General features: G+C 43.2%; 1 protein-coding gene across 2 annotated transcripts in view; it reads left to right on the forward strand.

Moving 5' to 3' along the window:
- Nucleotides 1-4,585: 4,585 nt before the first annotated feature.
- Nucleotides 4,586-17,425, forward strand: part of XPOT (exportin for tRNA) — a 44,685-nt gene continuing 31,845 nt past the window's right edge. The window contains exons 1-4 of one of the 2 annotated variants that reach the window (XM_023225091.1): nucleotides 4,586-4,901; nucleotides 9,750-9,883; nucleotides 14,911-14,993; nucleotides 16,710-16,766. In XM_023225091.1, coding sequence (XP_023080859.1) covers nucleotides 9,824-9,883; nucleotides 14,911-14,993; nucleotides 16,710-16,766 — 200 coding nt within the window. In that variant the 5' untranslated portion in view covers nucleotides 4,586-4,901; nucleotides 9,750-9,823. Of the gene's footprint in view, nucleotides 4,902-7,957; nucleotides 8,029-9,749; nucleotides 9,884-14,910; nucleotides 14,994-16,709; nucleotides 16,767-17,425 lie in introns of those variants that run through there. The other variant, XM_023225090.2, reaches the window with a different exon arrangement.

Genomic DNA, 17,425 nt, shown 5'->3' on the forward strand with positions numbered 1-17,425 from the left:
AGGGAGGGAGGGAGGGAGGGAGGGAGGAAGGAAAGAAAGAGAAAGAAAGAAAAAGTTCAACAAGTACGTGATTTCCTGTCACATATATGGTCATTCTGTTCCTTATCTACAAGGTAATATTAAATTCTTCTTATTGGATACAAGTCTAACTTTCTGAGATTGACCCAAGGCAAATTTTACCTTTTTTGGATCACATTTTTAGTGAAGTGACCAGTAGGTTAGGCCATGAGAACCATGTAAGGATTCCACACTAGAAGTACCCTTCAGTGGTTCTAGGGACCCCAAGTGTTCCCATTCCCCCAACTTGAAACTAAAGGCAGACAGTACACACAGTAAGATATTTAGAATATGTGGCATATAAATAGAACCTGACCTTTTTTTTTTTTTTTTTTCTTGAGAAGGAGTTTCGCTCTATCACCCAGGCTGGAGTGCAGTGGCACAATCTCGGTTCACTGCATCCTCCACCTCCCGGGTTCAAGCAATTCTCCTGCCTCAGCCTCGTCAGTAGCTGGGATTACAGGCACCCACCACCACACCCCGCTAACTTTTGTATTTTTAGCAGAGATGGGGTTTCACAATGTTGGCCATGCAGGTCTTGAACTCCTGACCTCGTGATCTGCCCACCTCGGCCTCCCAAAGTGCTGGGATTACAGGCGTGAGCCACCACGCCCAGCCTAGAACCTGACTTTTTTAAAGGTGTCTCATTTAGGAATCTCTTAGTGCTTCAACTTAGACTTTTTTATTTTTTTATTTTTTGAGACAGAATTTCACTCTTGTTGCCCAGGCTGGAGTGCAATGGCGCGATCTTGGCTCACTGCAACCTCTGGCTCACTGCAACCTCCACCTCCCGGGTTCAAGCAATTCTCCTGCCTCAGCCTCCCGAGTAGCTGGGACTACAGGCATGTGCCACCATGCCCAGCTAATTTTTGTATTTTTAGTAGAGGCAAGGTTTCACTATGTTGGCCAAGCTGGTCTTGAACTCCTGACCTCCTGAACTGCCCACCTCAGCCTCCCAAAGTGCTGGGATTACAGGTGTGCATCACAGCACCCAGCGTTTTTTTTTTTTTTTTTTTTTTTGAGACAGAGTCTCACTCTGTTGCCCAAGTTGGAGTGCAGTGGTGCGATCTCAGCTCACTGCAACCTCCCAGGTTCAAGCAATTATCCTGCCTCAGCTTTCGAAGTAACTGGGACTACAGGCATGCGCCACCATGCCACCATGCTACCATGCCTGGCTAATTTCTTTTGTATTTTTAGTAGAGACATGGTTTTACTAAGTTGGCCAGGCTGGTCTCGATCTCTTGACCTTGTGATTCACCTGCCTCAGCCTCCCAAAGTGCTGGGATTACAGGCATGAGCCACCGCGCCCAGCCTCTTTATTTGTTCTGAAATAATATGAGGTTACAAAATTGAAAGAGATTTCTACAATTCTAGGTATTTCAACTACCATATATGAAAGAGCTAATGTTAGTAGATAAACTGTAGATAAACTGAAGATAGGCTTTGTATGACATTCAACATAAGAAGTAACCACAAAATGAATTTACAAACAAAACAGCAAGTAAAGCTATAATACAATATATACAGCTATAATACAATAGATTGAATTGCCATATTCTTTAGGATGAGGCCTGGCATATGCTGAACATACAGACTGCAGAGGCACTCAGCCCAAGATTAGTATTGAGCCTTCATACTCAATAGTTGACCATCACAGCTAATATAAGAGTTCATGCAATGATTCAGTTATTGAGTTGTAACTAGCAGGCTGGCACTGTGCTAGACTCGGAAGATACACTGAAATAGGTAGGGCAGAAATCCTAGCCTGATAATTTTTTTCTTAGAAAGGAACATTTAATAGCAACTTGTGAATAGAAGCCATGTCTGTGTCTCTAGCAACAGTGAAACAAGATGGTGGATCCCCTCGCCATTAACCCCCATATGGAAAGGGTATATGTAATTCAGAAGGGATGTGATTAGTCTGTTCTCACACTGCTATAAAGGACTGCCTGGGACTGGGTAATTATAAACGAAAGAGATTTAATTGACTTACAGTACCTCAGGGCTGAGGAGGCCTCAGGAAACTTACAATCATGGCAGAAGGGGAAGCAAACATGTCCTTCTTCACATGGCGGCAGGAGAGAGAAGAATGAGTGCCCAGCAAAGGGGGAAGTCCCCTATAAAACCATCAGATCTCATGAAAACTCACTATCACAAGAACAGGATGGGGGAAACCACCCCCATGATTCAATTATCTCCACTGATCCCTCCCACAACATGAGGGGATTATGGGAATTACAATTCAAGATGAGATTTGGGTGGAGACACAGCCAAACCACATCAGGATGTGAAGACAACTGAAGCACAATAACATCAAGGCTATTTTGACCTAAAGGCAGGATTTACAGTATGTGCTCTCACACAACTTGAAATCTTAAGAGGACTTCCGGGAACAGGGGTTAATCAGAAGCCAACATAGCAGATTAGTACCAAAGATGGAGTTACTTTAGCTTCCAGATTCCACCCATCAATCCAGCTCTTACAGTCGCACCTGCCCTCCTATTTGGAGATGGTCCCTGAGCTTTTAGGGAGGGTGGTTTCATATGATATAGCTTTAGCAGCAGCACCCCAGCAGTGGAAAACAGATTGGGCCCAGAGAGATTCCAAATGAGGGAGATTCACAGGCTTTGTTGAATTATCTCTCATCTTGAGAATACCATGACTTTGGTTTTCTCAGAAGTAGAACAAGAGATACCTAGCATTAATAATTTGAATGGTAGAAACATAATGCATGCAAGGATTACAATCAAATGAAAATTTGTATGACAGAACAACAACAAAGAACCTATTTCGTTAGGAAGCCAACTGAAAGCAGTGTGAAGAAAATTAAGGCCTGACACAGGGACTCACACCCGTAATTCCAACACTTTGGGAGGCTGAGGTGGGAGGTTCATTTGAGCCTCGGAGTTAGAGATCAGCCTGGGCAACACAGCAAGTCCCCATCTCTACAAAAACAAAACTAGCCAGGTATGGTGGCGTGCACCTGTAGTCCCAGCTCCTTGGGCAGCTGAGGCAGGAGAATTGCTTGAGACCAGGAGGTCAAGGCTGCAGTGAGCTATGACCGCTGTACTCCAGACTGGGTAACAGAGCGAGACCCTTTCTCAAAAAAAAAATCAAAACCCAGGTCTCCTTTAGCTACATCTTGTAGCCACTAGCCTGACATTTTAAACACATAAATTAGAAACATGATGCAAGAGTGATTCAAGGTATTTTATATAGGAAATGCCTGGTGTAGTGTCTTGTCCAGCTATATAAACGTAGCTGTGAAACTTTAACATTAGTTTTATTCTACGCTCTTACCATCCCTCCCTCTCCAAATTTTGTTTGTAGTCTGGGGTAGCAACCTTGTCTGTATTTCGTACATATTGAATCAACAATGAAATGTAAATATTGAGCACATTGTGTGTCAAACACATGTATTAATTCAAACCTCACAGAAACCCTTTGAGGTCGGTACTATTACAATCCCCATTTTACATACTAGTAAACTGAAGCATGGATAGACTAAAGTAAAGTGCCTGCGGTCAACTAGTAAGGAGGCGGCGTGGCAGTCAAGTCGAGGCAGCCTAAGCCTACGCTGCCTCTATGTTGCATTAATAAATTAATAAATCTGTGACTAAATAAATGAAGTGACATTTAGTGGCATCGAAAGAACCCGTGAGTAGGACTTCCTAAGAATGCTCTCCTTCTTTTGATGGACAAAATTTTAATCTGTTTAAGATAAATTTTGGGCCGGACACGGTGGCTCACGCCTGTAATCCCAGCACTTTGGGAGGCCAAGGCAGTCGATCACTTGATGTCAGGAGTTCGAGACCAGCGTGACCAACATTGTGAAACTCCGTCTCTAAGAAAAATACAAAAATTAGCCGGGCGTGGTGGAGCGCACCTGTCACCCCAGCTACTCAGGAGGCTGATGCAGCAGAACTGCTTGAACCCCGGAGGTGGAGGTTGCAGTGAGCCAAGATCTCGCCATTGCACCCCAACCTGGGCGACAGAGCGAGAATCCGTCTCAAAGAATAACTAAATAAATAAATACATAAATCTTGAAAAACTGTCAGCACTCATCAGTAAATCTTTACACTGCTGGACTCGGGACACTTGGGGCCGTAGACAAGCAATTAAACTGAGTCACACGTGGTTAGAACCACGTCATCTTGATTCGTGAATCCGTACTCTTAATTACTAGAAGCCTGTGTGGAACGCGCGGGGCGAACCTGACGCTTGAGCTCTGACACCAGACAGGCACACCCGGGGATTCAGGAGCTGGGTAGAGACTCCTGTGCCGGACGCCTCATCCCGGCATGCACCTCAAGCCCCGGCGACCACGCCTTCCGGCGAGCGCCAGGGAGCGCGTGTGCACCTCGCCGCCCGGAAGCGCCGCCCGCTTGCTGCATGCTGGGAGTTGTAGGCCTCCAGCCCCAGCCCGCGGGCGGCCGCCCGCACTCTCCATGAGACTGCTGGCGCCGGCGTCGGCGCCCGCCCGCGCGGCACCGACGCGGGGAGCGCGCTTCGCGCTGACTCAGCGGCGGCGGCGGCGGCGGCGTTAGCCGGCCCTCGCGCTCTTTCCCTTCCTGGGGCGCCGACCCCGCCCGCTTGCTTGCTTGCTTGCCTGCCTGCCTGCCTGCCCGGCGCCACGCAAGAGAAGGTGCCAGGGGACGCGGAGCGACTAGAGGCGCGCGGTCCCGGCCAGCTGCGTCTCTGGCGTTGGCGCTGCGGCCGTGGCGGAGGACTACGGCGACAAGGACGAGGGCCGCTCTTCGAGCTCTCTGCGTGCCGCGCCGCTCCGCTCCGCTGGCTGACCATCTGGAGTGCAGGCTGGGAGGCGGGATGGAGTGATAGGGAAGGTGACTCGGGGATCGGGGGCGGCGGGACCGGGCCGGATTTGGTCCGCGTGAGGCTTCGAGGAAGTTGGCCGGGGCCGACCGGCCCGGGGGAGTCTCGACGCCCGGGAGGGTGCAGGCTTGGGACCCTCCATGGCGGTGCACCTCCAGGCTGGGCGGACCGGGTGGGGGTGGGTACGATCCGGGGCCGCCGCCGAGGAGCGCGTCCCGAGTGCGTGGCCGCCCGTTGCCTGATGTTTCATCACCCGAATTGCCACGAGGCTTCCTATAGGGGAGGGATCGGGGGAGGGATGGGAGCAAGGCTAGCCGAGGAGGGTCGGCATCGCCTGTGGTTCCCAAGCCCGTTAATCATCGTTGTAGTCTTATCAACTGTGGACACCTGAAACTTGATTCTTTCCCCACTCCTGGACAAAAAGGAGGAAAAGTGTTATTTCTGTGCAGTAATTGGCCAGCACGGGCGCTCCATTTCTTCTCAAATCTTCCTCACTATCCTGCAGGACTAGAGAAGCATGAGGTTTTCCTGTAACCAGAAAAACGAGTACTTTCTGAAAGTGCTAATTAGTTGTGGCGGGTGGGGGTTGGGGGAGAGTTAAGTTTTATTAAACCGACTTGTCAGCGTGGTGTTAAAAGGCTGGAAAGATTCAGTCGTAGTCTTTGAAACAGTCTTCAGTAGGTGTAGAGGAATTTTTCCAAATTGTTTGATTCTTAATGGCTGTCCAGGAAAAGTTAAGGCTTAATATTTTAAGTATGTTGCTCGCCTTCCCCCCAGAACCTTTGTACGATGCATAATTGTTTACCGTATTGAAATAAAGTTTTTGGGTTTTTTTTTTTTTTGAGACGGAGTCTCGTTCTGTCACCCAGGCTGCAGTGCAGTGATGCCATCTCGGCTCACTGCAACCTGTGCCTTCCAGGTTCAAGTGATTCTACTGCCTCAGCCTCCCGAGTAGCTCTGTTACAGGCGCGCGCTGCCACACCTGGCTACTTTTTGTATTTTTCGTGGAGACGGTGTTGTCGCCGTGTTAGCCAGGATGGTCTCGATCTCCTGACCTCGTGATCCACCCGCCTCGGCTTCCCAAAACTGCTGGGATTACAGGCGTGAACCACCGTGCCCGGCCTTCCACTGTATATTGATCGTCCAAGTGCCTTCTCTGTGGGGGATTCTTTTTGTAGTGACAACTGTAACTAGTTTGTTTCCTTGGATTTATTGGCTGTTTTCCTTGGGGCCACTTGATTTTTCTCCCGATAGCTTCAGAGTGACTTGACCGAGCTTAAGCTTTTTTTTTTTTTTTTTGGACACGGTGTCTCACTCTGTCGCCCAGGCTGGAGTGCAATGGCACGATCTCCGTTCACTGCAGCTCCGCCTACCAGGTTCAAGCGATTCTCCTGCCTCAGCCTCCCGAATAGCTGGGCTTACAGTCATGTGCCACCACACCCGGCTAATTTTTGTATTTTTAGTACAGCCGGGGTTTCTCCATGTTGGTCAGGCTGGTCTCCAACTCCGTACACCTCAGGTGATCCCTCCCCTGCTTGGCCTTCCTAAGTGCTGGGATTACAGGTATGAGCCACCCTGCCCGGCCAGCATTTTTTTTTAAAAGCCATAGCATATTCAAGGAAGCTTTTATTGGACTTCTCAATCTGGGATTCTTAGAAACTCCGAAATTGTTTTTTCCCTCTGTGTGCATTTTTCAGGGGAATGGACATCAGATTTTCTTAACATTTAGGGGGAGCAAAGGGAACCAGTGCCTTTCTTTGTGTTTTTCTATCTTCTAAAAATGCTGATCTACTAGTATAAGAACGCCCCAAGTAGTTTCCATCCCCCATGTTCCTGCCTCTGATTATAAATAACCTATTGAGGGCTCACTATGTGCCAGCCATGCTCTGCATACCTTATCTCTTTGAAGCCTTTACAACTTTATGAGGCAGATGGTCTTTTTCCCATGTCATAGAAAGGGTTCTCTTAGGTTTTGTAGGTTTTCCAAGTGGCCCCAATTAAAAAAAATGAGAAGATGGGAATATAAACCCAGGTCTTTGAAATCCAAAACCTATGCTCTACTATGTCCTAGGGACATAGTGATGGATAGTGAAGACAGTCCTTGCCCTTTAAGATTATGAGAGATGGCTGAGTAGCTCACACCTGTAATTCCAGCACTTTGGGAGGCCGAGGCAGGCAGATCACCTGAGGTTAGGGGTTCGAGAGCAGCCTGGGCAACATGGCGAAACCCCATCTCTACTAAAAACTACAAAACTTAGTGAGGTGTGGTGGCTCACCCCTGTAATCCCAGCTATTCGGGAGGCTGAGGCAGAAGAATCACTTGAACCTGGGAGCCAGAGGCTGCAGTGAGCCGAGATTGTGCCACTACACTCCACCCTGGGTGACAGAGTGAGACTGTCTCAAAAAAAAAAAAAAAAAAAAGATTAGTGAGAGAAAACTAGTAAGCTGGCAGTGACAACATAGCAGTGCTTAGGATGGGGCATGTAATCCAATTTGGGAGAGTTGGACAATAGGGGTCAAATAAGTGTTCTTGAAAGAGATGGCTTCTATGTTGAATTTCAAAGAACAGCGGGGGTTAACCTACTAACAAGAAGAAAGAGCAGTGTGCAAAGATGAAAGGTAGAATACCATTGGAGAACTGCCATGTGGTTCACTAGCACTGGCCTTGCTGACCTGCGGTGCAGAATAGTGAGGAGTCATTCAGAAGTGTTTGGATCATAATCTGAAGGCAGCAGGGAGTTACACTGCCTTGAAGTCTGCAAGTATGATATGAACCATAAGAGAAAGGGCTGAGCTGTCTTCAAAGCTCTCAGTCCATATCCTGAGTTATTTGATTCAGGCAGGCTCACAGGAAAACAGAAAAGCATGTTGTAGGTATCCTGTAACCTGGATCTGAGCCTGGCTTTGCTATTCCCTTAAAAGGCTTTTCTCCCCTACCCCCAACCCAATTAGTCTTTTGGCGTCTTTGGTTATGATAATTGAAACGAAAAACCCCACAGCCTTTTTTTGTTTTCTTTGAGATAGTCTCTCTGTCGCCCAGGCTGGAGTGCAGTGGCATGATCTCAGCTCACTGCAACCTCCACCTCCTGGGTTCAAGCCATTCTCCTGCCTCAGCCTCCCAAGTAACTGGGATTACAGGTGTGTGCCACCATGCTCCGCTAATTTTTTTGTATTTTTAGTAGAGAGGGGATTTTACCATGTTGGCCAGGCTGGTCTTGAACTCCTGACCTCAAGTGATCCACCTGCCTCGGCCTCCCAAAGTGCTGGGATTACAGGCATGAGCCACCATGCCTGGCCCCCCACAACCTTTAATGGAAGTAGTAAGACTCGATCTCCCTACCTTATAGGTCTTGAGAAAATAAATAACATTTTCACATCGTTTAGAGTTTGTTCCATGTTTGCTCAAATGAATATACATTCTATCAAAAACTAGGATGCCTTTTGCGGCTTATTATTTGAGAATGTTAGAATCTGTATTGTGAAGAAGTAGATTACTTCTCAGAGATTTAAAAAAACATCTTAAATAAGAGTAGTCAGTGTTAAGTCATTTGTGGACTTTTTGTGGACTTTTTTTTTTTTTTTCTTTTTTGAGATGGAATCTCACTCTTACTCTCCAGGCTGGAGTGCAGGGGCGGAGGGTTGGCTCACTACAACCTCTGCCTCCTGGGTTCAAGCCTCAGACACTCGAGGAGCTGGAATTACAGGTGTGTGCCACTACACTTGGCTGATTTTTGTCTTTTTAGTAGAGACAGGGTTTCACCGTGTTGGTCAGGCTAGCTTGAACTCCTGACCTTAAGTGATCTACCCACCTCGGCCTCCCAGAGTTTGGGATTACAGGTGTGAGCCACTGTGCCTGGCTGGTTTGTGGGTTTTTGTATCTACTATTGAAAATTTTTTTTTGAAATTTCTAGAATTGGCTGGCAAAAGCAGAGATCTATAAAATGCAAAACTAAGTCCATTGCTCAGAAGCTGAATGACTGGTTTTTCATTATCCTGTTCCTTTTTTTTTTTTTTTTTTTTTGAGACGGAGTCTCGCTCTGTCGCCCAGGCTGGAGTGCAGTGGCCGGATCTCAGCTCACTGCAAGCTCCGCCTCCCGGGTTTACGCCATTCTCCTGCCTCAGCCTCCCGAGTAGCTGGGACTACAGGTGCCCGCCACTTCGCCCGGCTAGTTTTTTGTATTTTTTTTAGTAGAGATGGGGTTTCACCGTGTTAGCCAGGGTGGTCTCGATCTCCTGACCTCGTGATCCGCCCGTCTCGGCCTCCCAAAGTGCTGGGATTACAGGCTTGAGCCACCGCGCCCGGCCTATCCTGTTCCTTTAGTTAGACTTCTGTTGTAGTATTTAGTAAACACTCCAAAGGATATTGAACTTTGAGGTCAGCCATTCTAATGTTTCAAAGAAGGTTTGTGATATTGGTATCTGTAAGTAGACAAATTATTATAATTACTGTAATAAAATAGGTTTTGTCATTTTTATACTTACCTGCACTTGCACAATTGCATTTTTAAGTACTAGAGATAAGTAAAACACTGCATAAATTAGGTGCATCTACTATTTAAAGTAGAAAATGATTACTTTCTATATACCTTATTAAGAAGATCTTGAAGACTACGAAAGCTTGAGGACCTTAATGGCATACTTTAAGATTTTTAGAAATTATACATTAATGGAGTAGTTAGCAGAGCCCATTTTTTCTGAGAATTAGGCTCTAACTTTTAATTGTAATTTAGATAAGTTCCAAAAGAAGTTCTTTAAACATTTAAGCTTCTTTGCATGATTTTATCCATTTATGTTATTCGGGATAAGCATCTATTTGTTTATCAAGTAATGTTTTCTTTCAACTTTGTTTTTTGTGGCAGATGTTTATAAATTCTTCTGTGGGATCAGAGGGCACGCCTACTGTAACCAGAAAACTCCAAGTATAGCAGCAAGGATGGATGAACAGGCTCTATTAGGGCTAAATCCAAATGCTGATTCAGACTTTAGACAAAGGGTAAGTTACTCTGCTGAATCATTTTTTAAACCGTGTCACCACAGATTGGGATTAGGGGACTTGAATAAAAATGCACCTGGCAAAGGTCTACTTTGGGTAGAAATGAACAGAAACAAAAAAATTTGAGATATTTGAATATATTTTGAATATAGAAACAGTGAGTGTTGTGATTTATTTTCTGTTTACCTGGCCAAACAAAAGTATTAAAATCTAATATGATTCAAGGCGGATCTTTATGCAACATCAGTCATTATTTCTAATTATTTAAAAGTTGTAATGCAAAGGATTCATTTGAGAGACTTTCCATAGAAGCAGACATGTGTATTTTATTTTCTCATTGCTTGGCTTGATCTATACAAGCTGTTTTAACACTTACCTTAATGATTTTTTTTTTTTTTAATTTTTTTGTAGAGATAGGGTTTTTTTTTTTTTTTTTTTTTTTTTGAGACGGAGTCTCGCTCTGTTGCCCGGGCTGGAGTGCAGTGGCCGGTTCTCAGCTCACTGCAAGCTCTGCCTCCCTGGTTTATGCCATTCTCCTGCCTCGGCCTCCAAGTAGCTGGGACTACAGGCGCCCGCCACCTCGCCCGGCTAGATTTTTGTATTTTTTTAGTAGAGACGGGGTTTCACCGTGTTAGCCAGGATGGTCTCGATCTCCTGACCTTGTGATCCGCCCGTCTCAGCCTCCCAAAGTGTTGGGATTACAGGCTTGAGCCACCGCGCCCGGCCTTAGAGATAGGGTTTCACCATCTTGCCCAGGCTAGTCTCGAACTCCTGAGCTCAAGCGATCTGCCCACCTCAGCCTCCTAAAATGCTGGGATTATAGGCATGAGCCACCCTGCCCGGCCACATTAGTGATATTTAACATTCTTGTTATTTGGTCTAGGCACACATAAATAATCAGTTATGATAGGTTATGTCTTAAGTAAAATGATTACATGACAAGAATCCATTATAAAGTGCTGGGATAGTTGGATAAATGTAAACAGTTTAATGTAGCCTACAACTATAATCATGACTATAGCCGAATGATAGAAGAATATAAAGAGTAAGCCTATAATTAATTTTTTTAAAGACATGTGGGCATTCTGAAGTATAGGGTAAGTGGAAAGGAAAGAAGCATTTTTCTTTTTACTTTTCATAGCAAAGAATACTTTCTATAAATGAGCTAAATGAGGTTAACAATCTCACTAAATATTATAGCATTTTTTATTCTTACTTTAAGAAAAAAATCTTTTAAAGCAGTAAAAAAAAACTCCAACTAGTTTCTAATATAGTACCATGTGCATGTCTCTGCTACTAAATAAGTAGCCCTTCAGATACAGGAAAATAATAGGAATTGAGATTTAAGTATCTGGCTAATTACAAGAAAACTATCAAATAAGTTAGGACATCAGAAGACATTTAAAATCCATGTCTTCTCTGTGTAAACAAATCTTTCTTGCCATAGGGTTTTATGCTACCTACTTTCAAACATAGTTGAAGCATCATAGATCTTTACCTTTAGTCTAGCTTGCTATTGCATGCTTGTAATTAAAAGCCTTTGACTGTATGTTTAGTTATTAAATGGCCTTTACTGTTATTTTTATGTGCCTCTTGAAATCTTTCATTTCTTAAGTTCCAGCATCCAGTTTTTAAAAATGTACCATGATTTCTTTTTCAGAAAATTAAAACCAATGCATTATTAGTGGTTTTAATACAGAAGTTCTGCTTTTTGTCAATAAAAATGGGTTCTGTCACAGACGCGTTTTAAGCATCCAGGTCCAGGCATAATTCGGTATCCATTTAGCCAATCTGAATAACAATTTATTAGGATGAAAGGGAAGAAATCTTAAGGAAAGTGAATTTTGACAGCCTTTTTGTTGCAGTTCGGGAGTAGTGGAAACTTAATTCAGTTTGGTGGTGAGAAGAATGACTGTCTGCTAACCCCAGTTGCTCACTTGTCTATCTGTAATTCTCTGTTTTTCACATGGGCAATAAAAGTTGAACTGACTCTTGCACATAGAGTCAATAAACCATTAGAAAAAAGGTATGGGGTAGAACTAGGTGGTGAAAGTTTGGACTTGTTGTCAGTGTCGTAGAATTTTGTTTTTTTCATTGTTAGTAATGCATAGATTCAGAATACAGAGGCTTTGTTTAAAAACTAAAAACTTCCAGGTTATCTCTCCTCTCCTTCCACTGCCCTTTTTTTTTTTGAGACAGAGTTTCGCTCTGTTGCCCAGCCTGGAGTGGAATGGCGCCATCTCAGCTCACAGCAACCTCCAACTCCCAGGTTCAAGAGATTCTCCTGCCTCAGCTGGGATTAGAGTAGCTAGGATTAGAAGCGCACACCACCACGCCCGGCTGATTTCTGTATTTTTAGTAGAGACAGGGTTTCACCATGTTGGTCAGGCTGGTCTCAAACTCCTGAACTCATGATCTCCCCACCTCAGCCTCCCAAAGTGCTGGGATTACAGGCGTGACCCACTGTACCCGGCCTCCCACTTTTTAAAAAATAAAACACTCGTCTTTGGCTTAAAACCTATTATTATTTAAAGAAAATGGTATGTCATGACATTGCTAGCAGCTGAAACCACCTCTCCCCTCTTTTGTAAGTGAAATATGAGGTGGTAGTGCAACATACATGATTAACTTCTACCTTGTCCCCTGGCCTCTGAGATATTCCTAAAGGAAACCCTGTGTTTCATGGACTGCTGTTAGAAACAACTAAGCTAGTAATATCATTTATAGCTGCCTGTGCTCTTATAGTCTTAACTTCTAGAGAGAGACATTGTTTACTCTGGGCTGTTTTCCAGTACCAACAACCAACTCTCTGATTTTGTGGGCACCAACTGGTTGTCCTACAAATCAATTCAGTTCTGACACTAGCAGGATTAGCATCACATCCCACAAGTTATGGGCTCAGTCTTACAAACCGCCCCCACTTAAGACACCGGTCGAGTCCAGAACCTCTCATATTTCTGATGATGGAGTAGCCCACAGAACTTAGAAAAACAGTTGACTGACTTGTACTGACTTATTATGAAGGATACACCTCATGAGCAGCCACATGGAAGTGATGCATAGGGCAAAGTATAGGGGAAGGGGCACAGAGCTTTTGTGTCCTCTCTAGGAACACCAGCCTCTCAGCATCTCGATGTGTTTGCCAACCTGGAAGTTCAAGAGTTTTTATAGAGTTGAATCTTCAGTCCCCTCTCCCCTTCCCAGAGATTGGTAGTTAGGGCTTAAATTTCCAACACTCTAATCAATTGATCTTTCTGGTAACCAGCCCTCTCCTCAGGCTGTCTAGGTTTCCCACACCAAGTTACCTCATTAACATAAGCTCTGTTGACCTCGAAGTCTCTAGCAATTCTTCCACCTTAGCCTCCCAAGTAGTTGGGACTGTAGGTGCACGTCACCACTCCTGGCTAATTTTTAAATTTTTTGTAGAGACAGGGTCCCACTATGTTGCCCAGGCTGGTCTTGAACTGCTGGCCTCAAGTGATCCTCCCACTTTGGCCTCCCGGAGTGTTGGGATTATAGGTGTGAACTGCTGTGCCTGGCCCAAAGGGGCTCATTATAAATTACAAAAGACAGTCCTGTTGCTTGGGAAATCCCAAGAGTTTTAAGAGCTCTGAGCCAGCAACTGGCTGCAAAGCCCAAATGTATTTTTTTGTTATACCACATATTTAATATTATATTTGGTGATCTTCACCTAATCACCTTCATTTACCTGGTCTTCTGTCAGTGGGAGCAGCCATTGAGACCATGTATGAAAACCCATTCCCTCATTCATACAGTTACATAGTACAGGAAACTCACCTAAGTATAAGTACAGTGGCTTTGATCTGTAACCCAAAGAAAAAAATAACTTTACATCTTGATGACCCAGTATGTGTGTATATATTTATATGTACATATACACATAAATAACTAAAACAAGTTACGGAAAGTAATATTCTTGCTAGGGTACAGTACAGAATATCTAACATTCTCTATTTCATTTTTAAAAATTGTTCAGGACCCATAAACTGATTTCATAACTAGTGGGAGACACCACTGTTTTAAAAATATTTACCAATTGAAATTAGGTTTCTCTAAGGCTTATGTTTCTTTTACCTCATGTCAGGTTTTGTATCAGTACATAATTGGTGTCAAATCATGTAGCAGTGTTTCCAGTTGATGTGCTATTTTCTTGTCTGTTGGAGATACTTTTCACAAGATGTTCACTACTATTTGTCCATTGCCATGTGTGAAACCTGCATCTGGTGCAACATGCTGATGGGAAGAGTGCCTGAAGTAACTCCCATTTTCCCAACAGTTTGGTAGAGAGCATATGGACTTTGTGCTGCATCCATTCTAGAGTACTCTTACTCCTTGTTGGCACTATTACTTGCAATTACAAGGCCCTGAATTCATAAACTTAGAGATAAGAAACTTCCTCAAGCTTTGACCTTTTCAGTTACTTATATTTTTCAAAATTCGTATCATGCATTTGTACTCTAATTTTAATCTCTTTAGGAAACTTACATGGTATAATTAAAGACTTGAAATACTCTCCTTTTCTGTAACAGTAGATCAGATAAGGTACACAGTATGTTTTATCTTTTATAATCACCACTTTAATAGCAGATGTGCTATTAAATAGGAAAAGTGCCCTTTATATGCCATTTTATAATTGCATATTATAAAATGATCACACCCTTAACTCATCCTCTGCAATTTCTCAATAGTATGGCAGTTGACAAAGCACTTGCTCTCATTCTTCATAATAACCCAGTGAAGTCTGCGGGGCATTTTTGTGTCGTTGCTGCTGTAAAAAAACAGGTTTGATTATCTAACTGATGGAATTTATATTTATTTAACCTATTTTTAGGAATGACCCCTAAGTTGTATATGTTCGGAAGCCTGTATTTAATGTTTTAGCTGTTTTTCTATTAAGTTTACTGACTTGTTACAGGTTTGCAACTCTCAGAATATTTTGTTTAGTATTAGCAGGGCATTGAGATTGTTTATTCTAAATGCATTTTTTTTGTTTTGCAATCTTACAGGCCCTGGCCTATTTTGAACAGTTAAAGATTTCCCCAGATGCCTGGCAGGTGTGTGCAGAAGCTCTAGCCCAGAGGACATATAGGTAATTAAAAAAAAATTTGCATGACAATTTAAATTTCTATGGGCATGACAGGACTGTTAAATTTACCTGTATTTGGAAAGTGTTTTCATAAAAACATTTTATGACTTTTTTTTTTTGCAAAGTCATTAACATATAGTCATTCCATGTAGAAATGAGAAAAGCAGTAAACTTTTGGCCATTTCAGAAATGAGAAAAGCAGTAAACAGTTTGGCCATTTCAGAATTAACTTTTCAGTAAAACCATCCTTTGCCATATATTGTGTACCTGTCACCAGATCCCAGCTGGAATAAAGTGCAGAAAAAACTTCCTTATCTTATGATTGAGAGTGATAACTGCTTTTCTAAAACATTGGTAAAGAAAGTTATTGTAAATGACATATATCTTAATTTTATTATTATTATTATTTTTCTTGAGATGGAGTCTTGCTCTGTTGCCCAGGCTGGAGTGCAGTGGCGCGATCTAGGCTTACTGCAAGCTCCGCCTCCTGGGTTCACGCCATTCTCCTGCCTCAGCCTCCTGAGTAGCTGGGACTACAGGTGCCCACTACCATGCCTGGCTAATTTTTTTATATTTTTTTTTTAGTAGAGACGGGTTTCACCGTGTTAGCCAGGATGGTCTCGATCTCCTGACCTCGTGATCTGCCCATCTTGGCCTCCCAAAGTGCTGGGATTACAGGCGTGAGCCACCGCGCCTGGCCTATATCTTACTTTTTAATTTTAACTTAAGGTATATAATCATTCAGTGACCAATCTTTTGATATTGGACCACAGTCTTTTATCTTTGTATACTGACTAGCATTTACTTTATTTGTAGGTTGGTCACACCTATAACCCATCCTCTACAATTTCAAGCATGGGTCTCTGTACAATGATTGACGATCCATAGATTTTTAAGATATTTGTCCCCGCCTCTTGAATTTTCTGGTTATGTAGGCCATGTCAAATATATACAAATGTTTTCCTTCTGCAGTGTGGCTTTCTGTGAAATCTTTCTAAAGCATTCAACTAACTTTTTACAGAAATAGGAACTCTTTTATACTCACTTCATTGGCAGATTGTTGGTCTCTAAAGGATCTTTGTCAGTGTTTATAGCTGGCTTACTGCAACTCTGTCACTCCCCTAGAAAGACAATTGGAAGTGGGTAATTAGTGTGTTAACTTTTGCCCCCATCTTATAAGCAAGGGTACCATATTTGTAATTTAGTTTACTATATGAAACTTTGAAGCTGGGCTGACAGTCCATGTGGCCCTGCTTGTTTTGGATTTGGCTACAATAGAACTACTGGGGTTTAATTTTAAGCAGGACTTGGATGACCATCTCTACTTTCACTCAGACTCTGGCTGTTCTACCATTTGTCATTTTACACCTAACCTGTTATTGTAAAATGAAGGGGTTGTTCCAGGAATCTTAATATCTGGAATTTAGGGGGATGGTTTGCTGTTTACAAAGCACTGTATTCAAGATGCATCTTAATATTTTAGTAATTTTTTGCTTGTCAGAGTTAACGGAAATTTTAAATATTGTATAATATTTAAAGTTCTCATAGCTTTTTAAGTAAATGGATTTTAACGTCATAAAATGAGACCAGTAAGTATGAAACAAGCCAAAGGTCTAGTTTGAGAAACTTTTCTGCTGTGTTACTCATTACTATTTTGCCTTCGATTTCTTTTCCTCAGTTCATATTCTGCTTATCTCATTTTCTTTTTTTCCTTTTCAGTGATGATCATGTGAAGTTTTTCTGCTTTCAAGTACTGGAACATCAAGTTAAATACAAGTAAGGCTTTTCTCACTGTTTTGACTCTGAGATTTGCGGGGAGAGGTCATTTTTTTAATTTAATGTTTTTCTTCCTTAAGGAAACCATAATACAGGTTATAAATTGACAGTGTATATGTTATATCCAGGTTATAGATATGTTTTGATGTATCCCAGAGTGTTTCAAAAGTGCTGAGTTGGCCAGGCATGGTGGCTGTCACCTGTAATCCCGGCACTTTGGGAGGCTGAGGCCGGTGACTTGAGGTCAGGAGTTTGAGACTAACCAGCCTGGCCAACATGTTGAAATTCCATGTCTACGAAAAATACAAAAATTAGCCAGATGTGGTGGCATGCACCCGTAATCACAGCTACTCAGGAGACTGAGGCACGAGAATTGCTTGAACCCGGGAGGCGGAGGTTGCCGTGAGCCAGGATCACACCACTGCACTCCAGACTGGGTGACAGCAAGCCTCCGTCTCAAAAATTAAAAAAGTGCTGAGTTTGTTGGTTACATATAAAAATCCAAGGCTGGGCGCAGTGGCTCATGCCTATGATCTCAGCACTTTGGGAGGCCAAGGCAAGAGGATCGTTTGAACTTCAGGAGTTTGAGACCAGCCTGGGCAACATAGTGAGACCTCATCTCTACAAAAATTTTTTTAAAAAATTAGCCAGGCGTGGCT

Source organism: Piliocolobus tephrosceles, chromosome 10 (assembly GCF_002776525.5).
Source record: "Piliocolobus tephrosceles isolate RC106 chromosome 10, ASM277652v3, whole genome shotgun sequence".
In the NCBI taxonomy this organism is placed as follows: Eukaryota; Metazoa; Chordata; class Mammalia; order Primates; family Cercopithecidae; genus Piliocolobus; species Piliocolobus tephrosceles.